Raw genomic sequence first — 19,297 nt, 5'->3', positions numbered from 1 at the left:
AGCTGCTCTGGGAATTCTATTCCAGGGCCTCCCCTCCCTCACAGCCAGGAATTCCTTGGTACATCTGTGACCCTGAGCCTGTCAGTTCTCTCCTAAAAAATACATTTTTCTCCCTTTTTTTTTTTTTTTAAGATTTTGTTAGAAACCCAAATTAGGCTCATTTTACCCTGGATTAATGATGCCTTAATGTCCTGTGGGTAACTTTGTGCTTTCAGGGCAGGGGCAGCTGTTCCTCCCTGGAACATCTGTGATCAACTCCCTCCAACATTCCAGCACCTGCCTGAACTTGCTTCCAATGCTTCCCAACCCCTTCCACATTGCATAAATGCTTTGTTTATGTAGTGTTCCAGTTAAGTAACTTACGAGGTGAGAAGCTCACATTTCCCAGGATTTGGCTTTCAAAGGCCTGCCCTCATAATTCCCAGTTCTTGATCCAGGTTATTTAATGTTCCTTTCTAAGGTTTTGACAGAACTTAACCAGAATGGGAATAAATAGAGAAATTACAATATAATTATGGTTATTTAATACAAAGGGTTAATGGGGGCCCTCAGTCAAAGGTTTTCTGTGAGAAGCCTTAAATGAACACTTGTCCAAGTGGAAACACTGCCTTGAAGGAGGGAGCAGACAAAACCAGGGAATGAAGCCAATGCTCACATGCTGGTTGTAGCACAAATGGAACAGGGACATATTTAATGTCTCTTTTTGTCCCTTCACCCCAGTTTGGATCCCTGGAGCTGTTTCCAGTTGAAAGTTTGAAGTTGCTCTTTACAGCACTGTTGTTTCCATGAATGTTGACTCTTACTAGAGGTGGTTCCCGATGATGAGTCTGGAGGAGGCTGACAGGAGACCTCAAGGGGCTGCAGCTCCACCCAAGGGCCAGCTCCAATCTCTGCTCCCTGGCAGCTGGGAGAGGACCTGGGAACGGCTGGAGCTGTGCCAGGACAGGGTCAGGCTGGAGATCAGGGAAATCTGAGGCTGCTGGGCACTGCCCAGGCTCCCCAGGGAATGGGCACGGCCCCGAGGCTGCCAGAGCTCCAGGAGCGTTGGGACAGCGCTGCCAGGGATGCCCAGGGTGGGATTTGGGGGGTCTGGGCAGGAACAGGTGCTGGAATGGATGATCCCTATGGGTCCCTTCCAGCTCAGGAGATTCCTTGATGTCTGACACTAGCATTTTCTTCTCTCTTGGTGTCTCCAGTGTCACATCATTCCTGGGTGAGGCTCTGGAGGAGCCAGGATGGTCCCTGCAGTGCCGAGTGCCGGTGCCAGCTCCCGGCGTGGCTCCAGCACCCTCCGTTTGACTCCTCCCTGGGTTTTTTTCTTTGTAATCACTTCTGCTTGGGAAGAATTTAGGTCTCAGAAAAACAGTGAAAGCCCCTTTTTGTGTGAACAGCAGGACAAAAGCTCCCAAAGCCCCGGGAGGATTTTGGTGCTGAAAGCCGGCTCTGTTCCCGGGGTGCTCTCATTGGTGGGGGCTGTTTTGGGACGGGGCTGCCCTGGGCAGGGCTCAGCACCCCATAAATACCCAGCACAGCTCTGCCTCTCTGATTAGCTCTGGAGGCTCCAGCCCTTCATCAGGGAGGATGTACAGCCAGTGAGTATTCCTGAAGCTCCTCTGTAGGGAAGCACATCCCAGCTGGAGCATCGGCTGGGGCTCTGAGGGGCAGCAGGGTTGGGAGGGGAGGAGGAGGAGGGGAGGTCTCCATGTGTCCATGCTGGTACATCCCCTGCCAAGGTGTGGTTCTGGTCTGGGGGAACAGACTCACCTCCAGGTTCCAGAGGACTGACCAGAATTTGGAGCAGAATCATGGAATCCTGGAATGGTTTGGGCTGGGAGGGACCTTAAAGCCCATCCAGCACCACCCCTGCCATGGGCAGGGACACCTTCCACTGTCCCAGGCTGCTCCAAGCCCCGTCTGACCTGGACACTTCAGGGATCCAGGGTCAGCCACAGCTTCTCTGGGCAGAGTTCACCAGCAAAACCAAAGAAAAAAAAGGAAAAAGGCAAAACCCAGGCTTTTTGAAAAGCTGGGAGATACAACTGGATTTTGCTTCCTGACGATTCTGGTATCCTGGGTTTGTTGGGCTGCAGTATGGGCTGTCCCCTCGGTGTCCCTGTCCCTCCTTGTGCTCAGGACAGTTCTCAGTAGCTGTTTGGAGCCTCAGATCCTTTCCCTACAGGAAAGCTGCTTCTCCTCCCTCCCTCAAGTTCTTTGCAAGTCATGGATCATTCCTTCCAGAAAGATCCATCCCTCCCTGGGAGGGGGCTCCCAGGTCTGCTCCAGGCTCACCCAGCTCTGCCCCTTTCAGGGTGGAGCATCCCGCTGGAGGCTACAAGAAGCTCTTTGAGACAGTGGAGGAGCTGTCCTCTCCAGTGACTGCCCATGTCACAGGTTGGTCTGGGGCCTCATCTCCTTCTGCTCTCCTTTGTTCCTGCAGCTCAGGGGCTTCCAGGGCTCAGAGGCTTTACAAGGGCTGGATGTGAAGGAGCTCACAGGGCTGGTGATTTGGGTAGCGAAAGGTCAGATTGGGTTGGGACCATCTTCAGACATTTCAGTACTGAGTATCTTGGTCCACAGCAGGTGTGGAGGTGAAGAAATCAGAGGTTAAAGAGCTCATGTGTGTTTAGACACCAAGTTTAAAAAATTTAAAAGATGAGTCTGAAGTTTTGTTCTTTTTGCTGTCACGACAAAACTTCCTTGGTTTGATTGGCCATGCCCATCCCAATGCTGCCTCTCCCACAGGCAGGATTCCCACCTGGCTGCGAGGAAGCCTCCTGAGATGTGGTCCTGGCTTGTTCGAGGTGGGCTCGGAGCCCTACTACCACCTCTTCGATGGCCAGGCACTGCTGCACAAGTTTGACTTCAAGGAGGGGCACGTCACCTACCACCGAAGGTACGCGCCAGCTTTCCACGAAACAAGAATAAATAAGGAAGCGTTTGCATGTCTGAAACGCTGGGGACAGGCTGTGCCTGTGGGAGACACTGGTTTTGTTGAGTCCATGTGGTTCTTGGAAGAGCTCTAGCAGCGGTATCGCTGAACCCAGATCCAGCAGTGTGAGGTTCTGGGGACCTGCAGACTGCAGAGCTCGCATGAGGTTCGTCACAGGAATATTTGTATTTATTGCAAGCCTGGTGTCACCTGTAACAGGCCTTCTCCTCCTGGCCCTCCCAGGTTTCTGCGGACTGACAGCTACGTGCGAGGCATGACAGAGAAGAGGATCGTGATAACAGAGTTTGGCACCTACGCCTACCCAGACCCCTGCAAGAACATCTTCTCCAGGTACCTCGGGGTGGTACAGACATTGCTGGGATGTCCTACTGAGTTTCTGCTTCCCAGGAGCCCCTGACTGCCTGTTGGTTTTCTCTGCTCAGGTTTTTCTCCTACTTCAAAGGTGTGGAGGTCACAGATAATGCCCTGGTGAACATCTACCCCGTGGGTGAGGATTATTATGCCTGTACTGAGACCAACTTCATCACCAGGATTAACCCAGACACCCTGGAGACCATCAAGCAGGTGGGTCTTTGTCCTGGGCTGTTAGAGGTGTGGAGGGTTAAAACTAAAATGAAAATCACGGAGTCACAGCATGGGTTGGGAGAGACCTTAAATCCTATCCAGTGCCACTCCTGCCATGGCAGGGACACCTCCCACTGTCCCAGGCTGCTCCCAGCCCCAATGTCCAGCCTGGCCTTGGGCACTGCCAGGGATCCAGGGGCAGCCCCAGCTGCTCTGGGCACCCTGTGCCAGGGCCTGCCCACCCTCCCAGGGAACAATTCCTTCCCAATATCCCATCTAACCATGCATTCCTGTCCCTCCAGGCTCTTGTCCCAGGTCCCTCTGCAGCTCTCCTAGAGCCCCTTTAGGCACTGGAAGAGTCCCCCTGAGCTTTCCCTTCTCCAGGCTGAACACCCCCAGCTCTCCCATGGCAGAGGGGCTCCAGCCCCTGGAGCATCTTCAAGTTTGGGTTGGAGTTTGCAAATCAGAGCTCAGCTGCAGACTTTGAGAGGAACTTCCCACATCCAGAGCAAGGATGTGTTGACTCACAGCACCTTGCAGAGCCGGTGCCTTCCCACCTCCTGCCAGGGAAGCTGCTGACTCTGTGCATGCTGTTCTGCAGGTGGATCTCTGTAAATACGTGTCTGTCAATGGGGCAACGGCTCATCCCCACATTGAGAACGATGGCACAGTTTACAACATTGGGAATTGCTTTGGAAAAAACTTTTCCCTGGCCTACAACATCATCCGGATTCCTCCTCTGCAGGCAGGTCAGTCAATCCCATCTCTGAGCCAGCTGGGAAACTTTTCCCTTATACATAATCTCTTTATCCTTTAAATGAACTTTGTCATCGAGTTAGGTTTCTTTCAAGCTCCTTTGGATTTTTTTTTTAAATGTTGTATTTAAACCACTTCCAGGTGGTTTCTAAACAATGAATTTTGTGTTAAAGGCAGAAATTTTCTGGGTAGATGCTCTAAGTACAGACTAAGTGTGGGTAAAACCTCTGTAACCTCTCACTTGTCCCATTCCAGACAAGGAAGACCCCATGAACAAGTCGGAGGTGGTGGTGCAGTTCCCCTGCAGTGACAGGTTTAAGCCCTCCTATGTCCACAGGTAACATTCCATGGGGTCAGCAGGTCAGCTGGAACCAGGGACTGGTTCTCACATGTAATCAGCAATGACAACTAGGTGATTAACCAAAATCAGGGTAATTTTGAGCAATGATGCATGTGCTTAGGATGAGCAACTCCATGGATTTTGTCCAAACTGACCCCAGTGAGCCTGATGTGCTCCCCTGCCTTTCCCAACAGCTTTGGGCTGACCCCAAACTACTTAGTGTTTGTGGAAACACCAGTGAAAATCAACCTCCTCAAGTTCCTCTCCTCCTGGAGCCTTTGGGGAGCCAACTACATGGACTGCTTCGAGTCCAACGAGACCATGGGGGTAAGCGTGGGGTCATCCCAAACTGGGCTGGACTGGGCAGCCAGACCTGGGCTGGGAGATCCATGGTCTTGGCTTCACCTTCATTTCCCTGAGCCTAAGCCCAGCTCTGTGTGGTTTTCAGGTGTGGCTTCACGTGGCAGAGAAGAAGAAAGGCAGGCTCCTCAACCTCAAGTACCGCACCTCAGCCTTCAACCTCTTCCACCACATCAACACCTACGAAGACAATGGGTTCCTGATCGTGGACCTGTGCACCTGGAAGGGGTGAGTCCAGGGCTCCCTGGGTATCACAACTGCCCCTTGCACCAGACACGCCCTGGCACATCCCTCCTGGGGCCTCTGGCACTTGCATGAACCCATCTAAATAGTCACACATGGTGACATGTAGACTATACAGCAGGGAGCCTGTTAGACACTCATTTTCCAAGAAAAAATTATTTTTATCTTTTACTTACTTTTATCTTTAGTAAATGTTAGTGACTGCTGAAGGGTTGATGCTATTCTGGCTCCTGGGGCTGCAATGAGCAGGGTGTGGGTGAGGCTTGAATGCTGCTCTTCATGTAAACACAGAAATGTGGCATTGAAATGATGAAGCTCAACCCTGTGTTGGCTGCATACCCAGGACATCCTGAGCTGAGCTGATCCTGGCACAGAATCATAGAATTCCAGACTGGTTTGGGTTGGAAGGGACCATAAAACTCATCTTGTCCCACTCCCTGCCATGGTCAAGGACACCTTCCACCAGACCAGGTTACTCCAAGCCCCTTCCCGTGCTTGTGTTGAACACCAGGAGTTTCTGGGTTTTCCTGGCAGGGGCTGTGATGCACACACAGCTCAGCTCTGCTGAGGAGCTGGACTGGAGCTTGTGTCACTCTGTTTGCCCAGAGAAGCTGTGGCTGCCCCTGGATCCCTGGCAGTGTCCAAGGCCATGCTGGACAGGGCTTGAAGCACCCTGGGATAGTGGAAGGTGTCCCTGCCCACGGCAGGGGCTGGGACGAGATAAACTTTAAGGCCCCTCCCAACCCAAACCATTCTATGATTCTACTGAATTTTAGGCAGAAAACACCTCCACTTCACCCCTACTTGCAAAGTCCAGCTGTGTTTCTCTCTGTGATGCTGTTTTGTGCAGGTTTGAGTTTGTTTACAATTACCTGTACCTGGCCAACTTACGGGGCAACTGGGACGAGGTGAAGCGGCACGCGGAGAAGGCCCCGCAGCCCGAGGCCCGCAGATACGTCCTGCCCCTGAGCATCGACAAGGTACTGGAGGCAGCACCACTCCCTGCCAGGGCTCCTGTCCCCATTTACTCCAAATTCAACATTTTGATTAAGAGGGGAAACTTGAAGTATGGGCCTTCAGAGAAACTTTGTATTTTCTTTAGCTGATCAGTGTTTTTCTAGTTTATTTATATGGTTGCCAAGAGAGGTTGTGGCTGCCCCATCCCTGGAAGTGTGCAAGGCTGGGTTGGGTGGAGTTCTGAGTTTAGTGGAAGGTGTCCCTGCCCATGGCAAGGAAAATGAGATGAGCTTTAATGTCCCTTCCAACCCAAACTCTCTGATGACTCCATATGTTACTGTTCATGGCAGAGCCTGTGGGGCAGCAGTTCATCCCAGAGCTGCTGATAGTGCAGAAGGGAGCAGCCACAGCACAAGCATGAGTGGTTAAATCCTCCAGCCCTCAGTGTGAGGTCCCTGCAGCTGCCAGCCTGGCACAGACAGAGCTCTCTGGCTGGCAGCTGCTGAGTTCCTTTCCATGACCCCGCTCATGGTGGCCGGCAGGTGGGCCGAGGGCTGCCAGGGATGCTGGTCAACTGAGCTGCTCAGAGAGCTCACTGGGCTGTGGATCAAGTGAGAAGTGCAAGCCCACGTGGCAGTGCTTAATGAAACCTCTGAAGGCCTTCAGAAGGGAGGAAAGTTGTGTTTAGGCTGAGGAACAGGACAGTTCTTGCAGCACTGCCAAGAACACGGCAGCAGTCGCCTCCTGCTGCTCGCTGAGGCTCTGCCGTGTGTTGCTGCTTTCCCTGTTCAGTGCTGTTTGATACAATTCTGTGCAAATAAACTGAAAATTTTCTCCAATGTCCTGGGTATTTCTCTTTGTCACAGGCTGACACAGGGAAGAACCTGGTCACCCTGCCCTACACGACAGCTACAGCGACGCTGCGCAGTGACGAGACCATCTGGCTGGAGCCAGAGGTGATTTTCTCAGGGCCACGTCACGGTACAATGACACCCCAGCTCCCCCAGACCACAGCAGCACAAGTGCTGCCTGCACACTGTGTCCCACTAATCCTCAGCATTTATATGTTTATTTTTCCTTGTAGCCTTTGAATTCCCCCAGATCAACTACGGGAAGTACGGTGGGAAGCCGTACACGTACACCTACGGGCTGGGGCTGAACCACTTTGTCCCAGACAGGGTAACTATCAGCCACTGGGGGATGGCTTTAATTTGGGGACAACAAAGAGTATTTCTGAGCTCTGGGGTTTTGGGTTTTCCTCACCTTTAGCTTTGCAAGTTGAACGTTAAAACCAAGGAGACCTGGGTATGGCAGGAGCCAGATTCGTACCCGTCAGAGCCAATCTTCGTTTCCCACCCAGATGCGCTGGAAGAAGATGATGGTAATGCTGGTGGGGTTGCTGGCATTGGGATTGAGAAGGGCTGTGTCAGATGGCACCAGCCTGGCGGCAGGGCTGTGCCACAGCTGGGCAGGGCAGAGCCTGCAGGCAGCTCCTGGATGAGATGGGACAGGTGCTAACACTGGTGGTAAATTTCTGAGGAAACATGGCAAAATTAAAACTAGAATCATGGAATTTTTGGGCTGGGAGAGACCTTAAAACTCATCCCATTGCACCCCCTGCCATGGGCAGGGACACCTTCCACTACCCCAGGCTGCTCCAAGCCTTGAACTTGGCCTTGGACACTTCCAGGGCTGGGACAGCCACAGCTTCTGTGGGCAGCCTGTGCTGTATCCCTGCCCGTGTCCCTCAGGAGGGATGGTCACACACCACTCCCAGCATTTCCAGTACCCCGAGTACCAGGGGGCTGCTCTCACTGCGCCCAGCCAGGGTCAGACAGAGCCCACACCCAGCTGGGCCACACCTGTTGTGTTCTCACCTTGCAGGGGTGGTGCTGAGCATCGTGATCAGCCCAGGGGTGGGGCCCAAGCCTGCCTTCCTCCTCATCCTCAACGCCAAAGACATGAGCGAGGTGGCCAGGGCTGAGGTGGAGGTGATGATTCCCGTGACATTCCATGGGTGCTTCAAGAGAGCGTGACCACAGACAGCAACACCTGGCCCAGGCTTCTTCCAGCTCCCAAAAGGTGCAGTCTCCATTTACAGGTGACCCAAACTCCTTCCACAGCCCTTTGCATTTGTGGGGCTGCTTAACTCAGATTGAGCAGTTCAGTCTTGTTGATGATTCTTCAAAATGGTTAATCAGGTATTTTTTAAATGCACCCTTTGATATTATTTCCCATTAAACCACAAGTTTGGGGTGATTGAGAGGTTTTGTTTATGCAAAATTAAACATTGTAGCTGCAGCAGTGTGAAAGATGCTGAAAGAGCAGAGAGTAACCTCAACACTTTTACATGTGGTAACATTGTGTACTACAGGCTGTGCTCTGCTAGATGATCAAGAATTTTTAGCCTATACTGAAGGATTATGGATTTAAATACCATCCTGGTCATTGCTGTAGTATCCTCAGAGCAATCCAAGTGGAGCCTTTCCACAGCTGCTTTGGGAATCCCAAGTGGGTGGCAAGGTAGAGTTTTGTTCTTCACTGAGGCTGCAAACTGCACACCTTCCCTTGTGTGTTTGCTCTTTCCCCTTTCTTTTGTCCAAGTGCAGTTCCTTGATTTCTGGATTTCATGTTAAAACATGGACATGAAAAAATCAAGCAATTGTTACGCCTTGGGCTGACTTTGCTTCCTTAGAGTGCTACAGATGTTCAGTTTTATCCTTCCTTCTCCCAAAATAAACTTTCAGCTGATGTTAAAAGAGGCTACAGTTGAAAATAAAAATTTCCTGCTAGTAGATTTAAAATCTGGGATTCTTGTTTGTCTTCAATTGTTCAACATTTTTATTAATGGTATCAAAGAATTAGAAAATCTTTACACTCAGAGTTCTGACAGAGGGTTCTGGTTTGAGAGGGCTGCAGTTACATCCTGATGATGGGATAGGGACAGGGAGACACAGCCTGGGACTTCTTCTGTTCCATGATCTCCAAGCACTGGGCAATCACCTAATTAGAAACAAAAAACAGTATAAACAATGAGCCTCAAACAAACAAAAAACCCCAGTAAAACTCACTAGTTCTGCACTTACTTATTCCTTCTTTTTGTGAAACACTGAACACGGTAAAATGAACAGTTCAACTCTCACATATTTTCATGTGTAGCCCATAAAGTGGGAATTTCAGCGCTCTAGGACTAAAAAAACCGTTCTTGGTGCTCTCCCATTATCAAAGTTCCCGTAAACTCCATGAAAATATTTAGCATCCACATAGTTCCATAAATATGTACCATATTTAGAAGGGTTGTGTTGTGATTTAACCCAGCTGAAACCAGGACAGATTGAGATCTTCAAGTAAACAAATTTCAGAAGTGCAGAGAACATTTTTATTGCTAATAAACAATCTAACAAGGAAAAATAAAAGAACAAAGGCAGCAGCTTTCAGAAAGAACCTAATGGAGGGAGGGATGTCTGCCAATTTCAAATCAATAAAAAGGCAGGGAGACATCCCAAATGTACACAGCAAATTAAAAGCAGGAAGAGAAAATTACAAAAAGCAACATCCTAGGATAAAAGGATGGAAACAAAAGGAATTTGAGGAGCCTGAACTTCAAAGAGTGAAGATATGGGTAATTACATGGGAAAAAAAAGGATTCAGATGCAGAATCAAATTATGGTAAAGTAAAGGAGTGGCTCAGTGAGGAAATGCTGTGGTCAAGTAACCAGAATTCAAGAGAAACTTTTTGGGTAAACTAATGGAGAAGAGACAGGATGAGAATTACAGAGATAAATTTCATGGAGTGAGAAATGGCAGCCTCAGGTCTGGAAACAGCACACTACCAACTGCCAACCTTGAGTGAGTCATGATCACCCCTTGTGAGATTGGAGAATAAAATGGCCTAAAAAGAAAACCCACCTTTCTAGTGTCTTGAGGTAGAATGATCCCATCATCCCAGAGTCTGGAAGAGGAGTAAAAGGCACTGCTTTCTTCCTCTAGCCTGGAGAGGGCAGAGAATAGAACAGGCTTAAAAGCACAATAAAAACAGTAGAGCAGTGAAAAAAACCTACAGATGAAACAGGCAAATACCTCCATCTGAAGAGAATGGGCAGTACTGCTGTTAAAATGAATCAGAAACCAGCAAATAACAGAGCTGCCCATTCTGCAGTAATGGGAAGATCCTAACAGAAAGACATAGAATTACATGGAAATTTAAAGTATTTTTCCAGTAGATTCATGTTTGCTTCATTAGTCTGGGATGTGTTGCTCTGTAAGATGAACAAAAGTGGGTAATCTAACAATGAAATTCCTGTAAGGTTTATATTGCATGTCCTTACTTTGCCTTCAGCTGTTTCAGCTCCAATTCCTCTCCTGTCCAGGCCCCAGCTGGTGGGACTGTGGGGAAATGTCGAGAATCCACAAGAGCAACTCTTGCATTGGGCCAGAGGAACAGAAAGTTTGGACTGAATGATCTCCCACACTACAAGAAAAAAACCCAAAGAATGGCACAAACTTACTGAGATGAATCATAAAAGGGTGTCTGTGGGATGGCACAGCCAAGGGCAGGGCAGAATGGAACACAGGTGGATTTGTAAAGCATTAATGACACAGCTCCTGGCTCAGCACAGACACCCTGTGCTAGGAACCACCACCCTCCCCACTGCCTTCAGTAGTGCTATTTTAATATTTAATTTTGAATTCTCAGCACTTCCATGTTTAATTCTTCCATGATTACTTTTCAGCAATCACATATCGTGTTGCACTTCTTACTTAAATATTAGTTCAGAGCTCGAGTTACCCAGCTGTGTTTTAGAAATGCAGTGACACTTGAGCAGTGTGACAGGTGTGTCCCCAAGCCCTGGGCTGGTGCCACCCGTACCATGACGTAGCTGTCACTCCCAAAACAGCCTCCAATGACAATGGTTATTTTGGGAACAGCAGCACAGGCAACTGCAGCCATCATGGAAGCCTGGGCTTTCAGCCTGTTGGAATGAGCCTCTGCCTGGAATGAAAATAGGTTATTTTAGATCCTTTAAGACTTTATTCTAGATTCCCTCCACTCCCACCAAACTTGTATTTCTAAATCATTCATTTTTTTTACAATTCTGCAGAAACAGATCTGGAATCTAATGGATGTTTTACTCTCCCTAGTCCAGGACAAAACCTACTGAGCTTTACTGCCTTCACGTTAAAAAGAGAAATAGCCAATTTTTGGGAGTGCAGAGTTATCAGAGGAATCAATAAGCTGTATTTCAATGTCAAAAGCATTCCAAATTCCAAGTTTTCCAGCCTGCCTTGCTAACTGAAGAGTATCACTTTATATCAGCATCCAGGCCTGCTTAAAATTCAAATCAGAATGTTCTTAAATCTTAGCAAATTCATAATCTTAGCAATCATTAGCAAAGACATTACGAAGCTTCAGTGGTTGAAAAATTATTTTCCTAACAGTTAATAAATTTTAAAAAGCACAACAAGAACTAGAAGTTGCTTGAAATATATTTTAATACACTTGCCATACCTGTGAGATGCTTGCAGGCCCTGCTGGCTGCGGAGCAGTGTTTTGGAGGAAGAGGATGGGAATTCCCCTCTGGCCACAGAGCTGGACAAAGTGGCTGCCCTTGAGAGCAGCATCATGAGCCAGCTCCCCATTGTTGGCCACTATCCCCACCAAGTGCCTACAGAACAAACATGGACAGTTGGACTCATGATCTGAGAGGTCTTTTCCAACCTTAACAATTCCACGATTCTCCCTTTTGAACCCTAGAGATGATTGGAATGGTGTAAAACCTGCTGAGGACACAAAAGCTGTTGAGAAATGCATGCCCATCCATTTGGATGGTGACTGTTCCCAGCCATACCCTTCCACATGGCCAAATCCTGTCACTAATGTTGTTCCATAAGCAGCCTTGAATTCCTGCAATCTGCTTCCATCCACCAGACGGCTCAGAATCTGCAAAGGAATAGACAGAGTTTACTAGAGAAAAGGAAGTGAAAATAGGAGAGTTCTGCTAAAAGAAATGCTCTGTTCAAATAGTAGCAGACCTGAGTTATGCAAGAGGAGCACAGAGGGTCTTTGGGTGACTTGCTAAATACTCAATATGCACCATAAAACCATCCAATTTGTGTTTGGTTTAATTACCAACTGTGTATTTTTAAGACAAAGGCCAACTCCAAAATCATTTTAGTTTTACAAAGCACAGTTGTTCCTGTGCATAAAAATGTAAAAAAGCAAAAACCAACCCCCAGTGTGCGCAGATTTTGTGCAAGAAATGCTTGGTTCATATGGCTCATGCTTTCTTCCAACACAGTTAAAAGCTGCTTTCAAAGCTTTCTACAGTCAATTCCCTCAAGTGCAGGGATTTACCACTGGAAAAGATACTGGATTCACATCCTTGGAGACTAAATCTCACATAGAACACAATGAAAACAGTGTGGGCAGCTCTGCATGTCTCTGCTTAAGCGTTAGCACGTGTCCCAGCCTCAAACAAGTTTATTTTGAGCTGTGTTGTTTTTCAGTCAGTAATTCCACCATTTCTTTTACAAGACACAATCTTGAATACTTGGAAAAAGCCAAAAAGGCAGGGGAAGAGAAAACCAGATATTAAGAGGGTATATGTTCCCAAGGCAGCCAACACAGTGCAAGACATGCTGACATAAAGTATCTCAAAAGTGCATGGAAAAAGATGGGCAGCACTGGCACAATCTGGGGTTATTTTATCTCCAACAGGATTTCAGGTTAAATATTTTCTATAGTCCCACAAAACAGTTGCCACCCTGCTTAGTTGCAGGCTTAAGACAGGTTGGCAACAGATGAGGTAATAATTCAGAATAACACCTGGAGCTGTGGGATAGATCAGAGGGAAGGATGGAGGAATGAAATCCCTTACCAGTTTGACAGGAAGAGTACAGCCATAATCCAGTGGTGCCAGCCCCAGGAGCTCCTCAGGGCTGTACAGGGGACTGTCATGATCCCTGTCCTCCTCTGGCACTGGCTCACAGTTTAAGGTGGAGACAACATTACGAATGCACTCATAGGCCTCCTCTTCTGAGGGTGCAAAATGGTCAGTGCAGCCACTGACTCTAGGAGAGAGAGACATTAATTAGCATTGAATTAATGAGTTCTGAATTCTGAGAGAAATTCCAAACCCTAGGAAAAAAGCTGAGACTCTCCAAATGCCCTGTGGAAATACTGTGTGATTTGGTTCTGTATGAATGAGCTGAAGTCCTTCCCTGTGACTTGTGTTAATCTTTTCTTAAAGAAACACCTTTGAATTTATTTTCATGATGCTGGTGTTGCAAACAACATCAAAAATGGAGATCAGGAGAACAAACTTCAGGAATTGTTTCAAAATAAGTGGTTGCAGCCAAGATATAAAGACAGGAATGTATTCCATGTAGCATAGCTGGGTTAGCTATGTGTATTCTGGAAAACACTTGGAAAAGAGGAGATAGCATCACTCTTCTGTAACTGCTCCCTGTGAGGCACAGGGGAAATGACTTGCCTGAAGTTGTTCAAAAAGTATGTGGAATAACAGAGATCCAAAGCCAACTTGTGCAGTCCCTGCCTCACCCCACAAATAACCTAATTTTACTTTCATTTGACCGATTTAACCCAAACCCCTGAACCCAAGAAGGCAAACCAGTGTAACCACAGGTTCCACTCTTAGCCCTGATCTGAAATGCCAGTGCCACATTCCTTTAAAGCCGAGCATGCCAAATTCTCTCCCTATTTTTGAGAATATTCCACATACTGTGAGTGAAGCCTGGCTCCTCCAAGGTCCTCAGGAGAGACATCTTCCCCTGTAGCAGCTTTCACCAGGGGTGGCCCAGCAAGGAACAGTGTCCCAGTTTTATCTATGATCACAGATTCCTCAGCCATGGTGGGCACGTAGGCACCTCCAGCCACACAGGAGCCACACACCACGGCCACCTGAGGGGACACAAACCACAGCCATGCTGGAGAGGGGACAGGAAAAGCAAAAACCAAAGCCCAAAGTTGTTTCAGAAATGCAGAAAGTGCTAAATCCCAGCTTGGAGGACAAACCAGAGACAAAAATACCAGCAGGAGCAAGATTTACGACCCATTTGTACCTTTCCCACACCCCCTTGTACTCCCCGTGCCACAGTACCTGAGGGATTCCCATGGCAGACATGATTGCCTCGTTGTAGAAAATCCTGCCACCATGCAGCTTGTCAGGAAACAGCTCTGACTGAGGGACAGGGAAAAGAAAAAGGGATCTTTAATATTAAATACAAAAGCTGATGGTTCCTCTTCACTCCATTCATTCCCAAAAGCACCAAAAGTGACACTGGGAAGGTCGCCATTAATAATCACTCCCAGACCTTTCATATATACCATTCATTATGGTATTTATTCCTTTATACATTGTCAAATGCCCCCAAAATACCCATGTGCTTTGAAAGCAGAGGTTAAATCTTGTGATTTTTTCTGAAACCAATATATTCTACACAAACTGACTGTAAATGTAGAGAAGGGAAGGGTGGTGGTTCTACTTTATCTGTGAAATGCCTTCAGCACTTTCCTTTTTTCTTAGTTTTGGATACAATTCCAGGTAAAAACTTTTCCTGTGTGCTTGCCCTCAGTGTGCAGAGAGAACAACTACAGTCTCCATGAGAGGATGATCTCTGCATTTTGCAAAAGATCCTGTTCAAATTCTTACTTTGCAGTCAGAATTGCAAAAACTCCGCTTTTAAAGGCCACAGAGCTCAGTGCATCACTGGCACAAACAGGACAATAAAATACAGAATACTTTAAGGATTGTGAAGTGAAAATAGACACCTCACACCATGTTCTCATTTACTAAAGACACAAAGGCAGTTCAGCACACTCACTGGAGTTTCTGATCTCTGATTAGGCGGGAGATGCAAGATTAGCCCAGGTGATGAAATAAATACTGATGTTTTCTGCTCTGCAGAGGTGCCAGCAGTACCTGCAGGGGTAGGAAGGCTCCCCCACTGTCCACGAGGTGCACAGACAGCAGCCTGTTCTCCATGGCAATTTCCTGGGCTCTTAATTGTTTTTTCACTCCAATTGGGTAAATTGTTCCTCCTTTCACAGTGGCATCACTTGCAATGAAGACACACCAGACCCCACAGATTTTGCCAATTCCTGAAAGTGGTACCACAGATATTTATCAGGACTCTCTAAAATAACAGACAAAACAAGGGCGGCAAATATTTTCAGGAGTTTTTTTCAGTAATGCTACATCAAGAAGCTCCAAATTAAATTGAAAATATCACACAGGGAAGAAATCTACCCTCTTCTCTGGAATAACAGTATTGTAAAAAAATAATCTAAATTACAGAAGACAGAACCTCAAATAAATTTACTTGCTTCTGGTGACAATGTAACAAAAAAATTACACTGTGACTCCAAACCCTTGAGATAAAGGGGAAGCAATTAAAAATTACCCCTATAAAACTGAAAAATACAACAATCAGTGATAAAAAAAAAAAGGTTTTCATACTGTTCTTCTAGCTACTTTTTAAACTGGAACCACTCTTCGAAATGCAATTTCACTGATATTGAATGAAATTGAATTTCATTGAATTTCAATGAAATTTCATTTTGAAGAGCTGTTCCAGTTTAAAGAGACAATGTTTGAATAGAAAATGCAATTGTCTACGATTTGAAAAACTCTTCAAAATGTATGTCACAGCTCCTGTTTCTCACCATAACTTTGTCCCCTCTCCTTTAAGAGGCAATAGCTGATTTGACACGTCACCCTACATTTATTGAGATGAAAATCAGTAGCTGGTAAATAGAATAAATTACTAAATCTAGAAGAAATGAAAGAGATTTTTTTTAAAGGTTTCACCCAGATTTCCCAGAATAACAATACAGCAGTGGCTGAACTCTTCCCTGTTGGGAATAAGAACTGGATAAAACTAGATTTCACTTTTCCTAGGAAAGCACTTAAGATACTAAAATATCCCATTAAACTTATTTCATGCATCCTTTTTCCTCCCCTTTTCCTTTCCCAGTCCCCCCAACATTCCATTGCCAGGCATTACCCGTGAGGCAGCCGGCAGCAGGGACATCCCCGTAGGGCATGTCCAGCCCTGCCAGCGGGGACAGCTCCAGGAAATCCCCATCATCCAGGAGCAGCCTCAGGCGCTCCCGCACGAACAGCTTCTTGTTGCGCTTCGTGTGCCGCAGGACGGCGTTTTCTCCCCCTCCTTTCTTCACCCTCTCCAGCAGTTCCGAGTATCTGATGGAAAAAACCAAGTTTCGGTTCATGGGAACAAAGAGCTGTGGGGTGCGGTCACACGCTGGAGGGGACGGATGACTTCCAGAGGGACCCGGACAGGTGGAGAGGTGGGGCTGGAAGAACCTCAACAAGGCCAAGTGCAGGTCCTGGGTGGAAAATCCCAAGGACTAACACAGGCTGGGGGAGAATGGATGGAGAAGAGCCCTGGGAAGATCTGGGGTGTTGGTGGATGAGAAGCTCAACCTGCCCTGTCCAGAGGAGGCCCCGGAGCTGCTCCAGGGCTGGAGCCCCTCGGCGCTGGAGCCAGGCTGGGAGAGCTGGGGGTGCTCACCTGGAGAGGAGAAGGCTCCAGGGAGAGCTCAGAGCCCCTGGCAGGGCCTAAAGGGGCTCCAGGAGAGCTGCAGAGGGACTGGGGACAAGGCATGGAGGGACAGGGCACAGGGAATGGCTTCCCACTGCCAGAGGGCAGGGATGGATGGGATCTTGGGAAGGAATTGTTCCCTGGGAGGGTGGGCAGGCCCTGGCACAGGGTGCCCAGAGCAGCTGGGGCTGCCCCTGGATCCCTGGCAGTGCCCAAGGCCAGGCTGGACATTGGGGCTTGGAGCAGCCTGGGACAGTGGGAGGTGTCCCTGCCATGGCAGGGGTGGCACTGGGTGGGCTTTGAGGTCCTTCCTGACCCAAACCACTCTCCTTACAAGCTACCCTTTAGCAGGTTGAACTTAAATAGATTGCCCAGTTTTCACACAAATGGCATGAAAATGAAGATAAAGTCACATTTCCAGATTAAGCAAACATTTCACTTTTGTTATCCAGAAACTGTTTAATAAAGCAAATAATATAATATATAATAATGAGGCTATCATAATGTGTCTGTCCTAATTCAGCATGAACCTCCACGTTTCAACTACTCCACAGAAGAATCCAGCCAAGAGCTTCCTCTGTCAGTTCCTGCAACAAATTTATCTGACAAAAATCAGTAACTGAGAAGCAGAATAAATTACTAAATCTGGAAGATATACTAAAAGCAGGGAACACTGCAGTGTCACAAGGAGGAAGTGATTACCTATTGTTATTGTCAGGGCAGCACTGTGTATAGGTAAAAAACTGAATAAACTGCAAACAAATCTCAATTTTGGTCTTAAATAAACCAAGTTCTCCCTTTATCTCAAACACATTTTTCCCCCAGATGCACTACCTTTAACTGTAAATGTTGTTTGACACAAAGACTCACACAGCACTATGATCCGAGTGCGGCTCCCCCGCACGCTGTGAAGGGTGGAAAAACTCCGGAGGACAAAGCTAAGGATTTTAATCATGTCCTCAATGCCACCACAGGAGGGCACAGTGTGTTTTCCAAAGCTTTGCTTCCAGCTCGCGGATCACTCCCCTGAACAAAGGCCTTTGCAATTTTGCCATCTGATCTTTCAGGACAAACACATAAAACACATTTTCCTGTTTTATCTGTAAATCACGATGGATTGCAGCACCCATCCCCTACTTTGTCAGGAGTGTGTGAGTCACCATTTACGTCTTTGCATTCAAAACGCAACGCGGAACAAATGTTAGGAAGGTCTGGAAAAAGCACTTCTTGGCAATATATGCAAAACAACACATAGCGCTATTTTAAATACAGTTTGCACCTCGATTTGGGTATTTCAGTCAACGCTTCACAGACTGGTTTTGTGCTGGGAGAGACCTTAAAGCTCATCCAGTGCCACCCCTGCCATGAGCAGGGACACCTTCCACTGTCCCAACCTGCTCCAAGCCCCATCCAACCTGGCCTTGGACACTGCCAGGGATCCAGGGGCAGCTACGTTGCTCCACGGGGCATAAGTGCCCGTAAGTGACTCTCACACCATGTTACAAGTAGCAACACTTTTAAAACCCCACAAAACCGGTTTATTACCTGTTAATCACAGCCTCGCTGTTCCTTAAATTCGCTTCAAACACATGTCGGTACACGGCGGGGACACGTCCATCTAGAACTGGGAATGTTTTGGGATGCCGCCTGGATTTGGGTTTATTACTCACAAATCGGCGGGGAGGCAGGTGGTGCGTCCTTCCCCAGCCCTGCCTCGGCAGAGGCAGCTCCCGATATTCCCTCTGGAGCAGGCCGGTCGGGGGTTGTTCCCCATATTCCCTCTGGAGCAGGCGGGTCAGGGGCTGCAGCGGCGCGGAGGGGCCGGGGCGCCGCCGGCCCAGGGCGCACAGCGGGGCCGGGCTCCACATCGCCCCGAGAGCTGAGGGACAACGAACGGCATTCAGCGACGGGAATTACAGCGTGGATTCCCTCGGTGGGAGTCGTGAGGGGACACCCCCGGTCCCTGCGCTGCCATGGGGGTCGTGAGGGGACATCCTCTGTTCCCGCCGAGGACCTGAGGGGACACCCTGACTCCAGTCGTGCCACGGCGGTCGTGAGGTGACACCTCCGTTCCCGCCCCTTCGCGGAGTCGTGAGGGGACATTCCTGATCCCGCTTTGCTGCGGGGTTCGTGAGGGGACATCCTTGTTCCCGCCCTTTCGCAGGGTCGTGAAGGGACATCCCTGTTCCCGCAGGCGACATGAGGGGACACCCTGACTCCAGCCCCGCCACGGGGCTCAGGAGGGGACACTCCCGGCTCCCTTCTTCCCGCGGGGGTCGGGAGGGGACACCACTGCTTCCCGCCTTGACACGGGGGTCGCGAGGAGACGCTCGGACTCCAGTCGGCCGTGAGGAGACACACCTACTTGGCGCGGGGGCCGTGAGGGGACACCCTCGGTGCCTGCCGCGCCATGGCGGCCGGGAGGGGACGCCCCCGCTCCAGGGCGGGCCGGGCGGGCCCAGCCGGGCCTGCGGAGCGCCGCGGCGCCGGGGCCGCCCGAGCCCGGGCACGGCCGTGGCGGGGCTGGAGTCAGGGTGTCCCCT

General features: G+C 48.6%; 2 protein-coding genes across 3 annotated transcripts in view; one reads left to right on the top strand and one right to left on the bottom strand.

Moving 5' to 3' along the window:
* Positions 1-1,485: 1,485 nt before the first annotated feature.
* RPE65 (retinoid isomerohydrolase RPE65) lies at positions 1,486-8,974 on the top strand. The gene is made up of 14 exons (XM_042030978.1): positions 1,486-1,592; positions 2,309-2,391; positions 2,743-2,893; positions 3,173-3,280; positions 3,373-3,514; positions 4,116-4,263; positions 4,526-4,607; positions 4,805-4,937; positions 5,059-5,198; positions 6,064-6,193; positions 7,037-7,151; positions 7,255-7,349; positions 7,440-7,551; positions 8,055-8,974. The coding sequence occupies exons 1-14, from the start codon at positions 1,582-1,584 to the stop codon at positions 8,204-8,206; spliced, it is 1,602 nt and encodes a 533-aa protein (XP_041886912.1). The 5' UTR covers positions 1,486-1,581; the 3' UTR covers positions 8,207-8,974.
* The window catches only part of LOC121665963 (biotin-dependent 3-methylcrotonyl-coenzyme A carboxylase beta1 subunit-like), an 11,138-nt gene continuing 804 nt past the window's right edge, over positions 8,964-19,297 (bottom strand). Inside the window, exons 2-13 of one of the 2 annotated variants that reach the window (XM_042030974.1) lie at positions 18,300-18,633; positions 16,197-16,393; positions 15,113-15,291; positions 14,291-14,371; positions 13,913-14,091; positions 13,049-13,241; positions 12,020-12,111; positions 11,680-11,836; positions 11,041-11,163; positions 10,499-10,641; positions 10,080-10,161; positions 8,964-9,173 (exon numbers count right to left, since the gene is read on the bottom strand). In XM_042030974.1, the coding sequence (XP_041886908.1) occupies positions 9,090-9,173; positions 10,080-10,161; positions 10,499-10,641; positions 11,041-11,163; positions 11,680-11,836; positions 12,020-12,111; positions 13,049-13,241; positions 13,913-14,091; positions 14,291-14,371; positions 15,113-15,291; positions 16,197-16,393; positions 18,300-18,633 (1,844 nt within the window). In that variant the 3' untranslated portion in view covers positions 8,964-9,089. The remainder of the gene's footprint in view (positions 9,174-10,079; positions 10,162-10,498; positions 10,642-11,040; positions 11,164-11,679; positions 11,837-12,019; positions 12,112-13,048; positions 13,242-13,912; positions 14,092-14,290; positions 14,372-15,112; positions 15,292-16,196; positions 16,394-18,299; positions 18,634-19,297) is intronic. The other variant, XM_042030975.1, reaches the window with a different exon arrangement.

This window comes from Corvus kubaryi, unplaced genomic scaffold (genome assembly GCF_017639235.1).
Source record: "Corvus kubaryi isolate FWS band 111438036 unplaced genomic scaffold, C.kubaryi_AGA036_p1.0 37334, whole genome shotgun sequence".
In the NCBI taxonomy this organism is placed as follows: Eukaryota; Metazoa; Chordata; class Aves; order Passeriformes; family Corvidae; genus Corvus; species Corvus kubaryi.
This window is presented reverse-complemented; position numbering and strand designations above follow the sequence as displayed.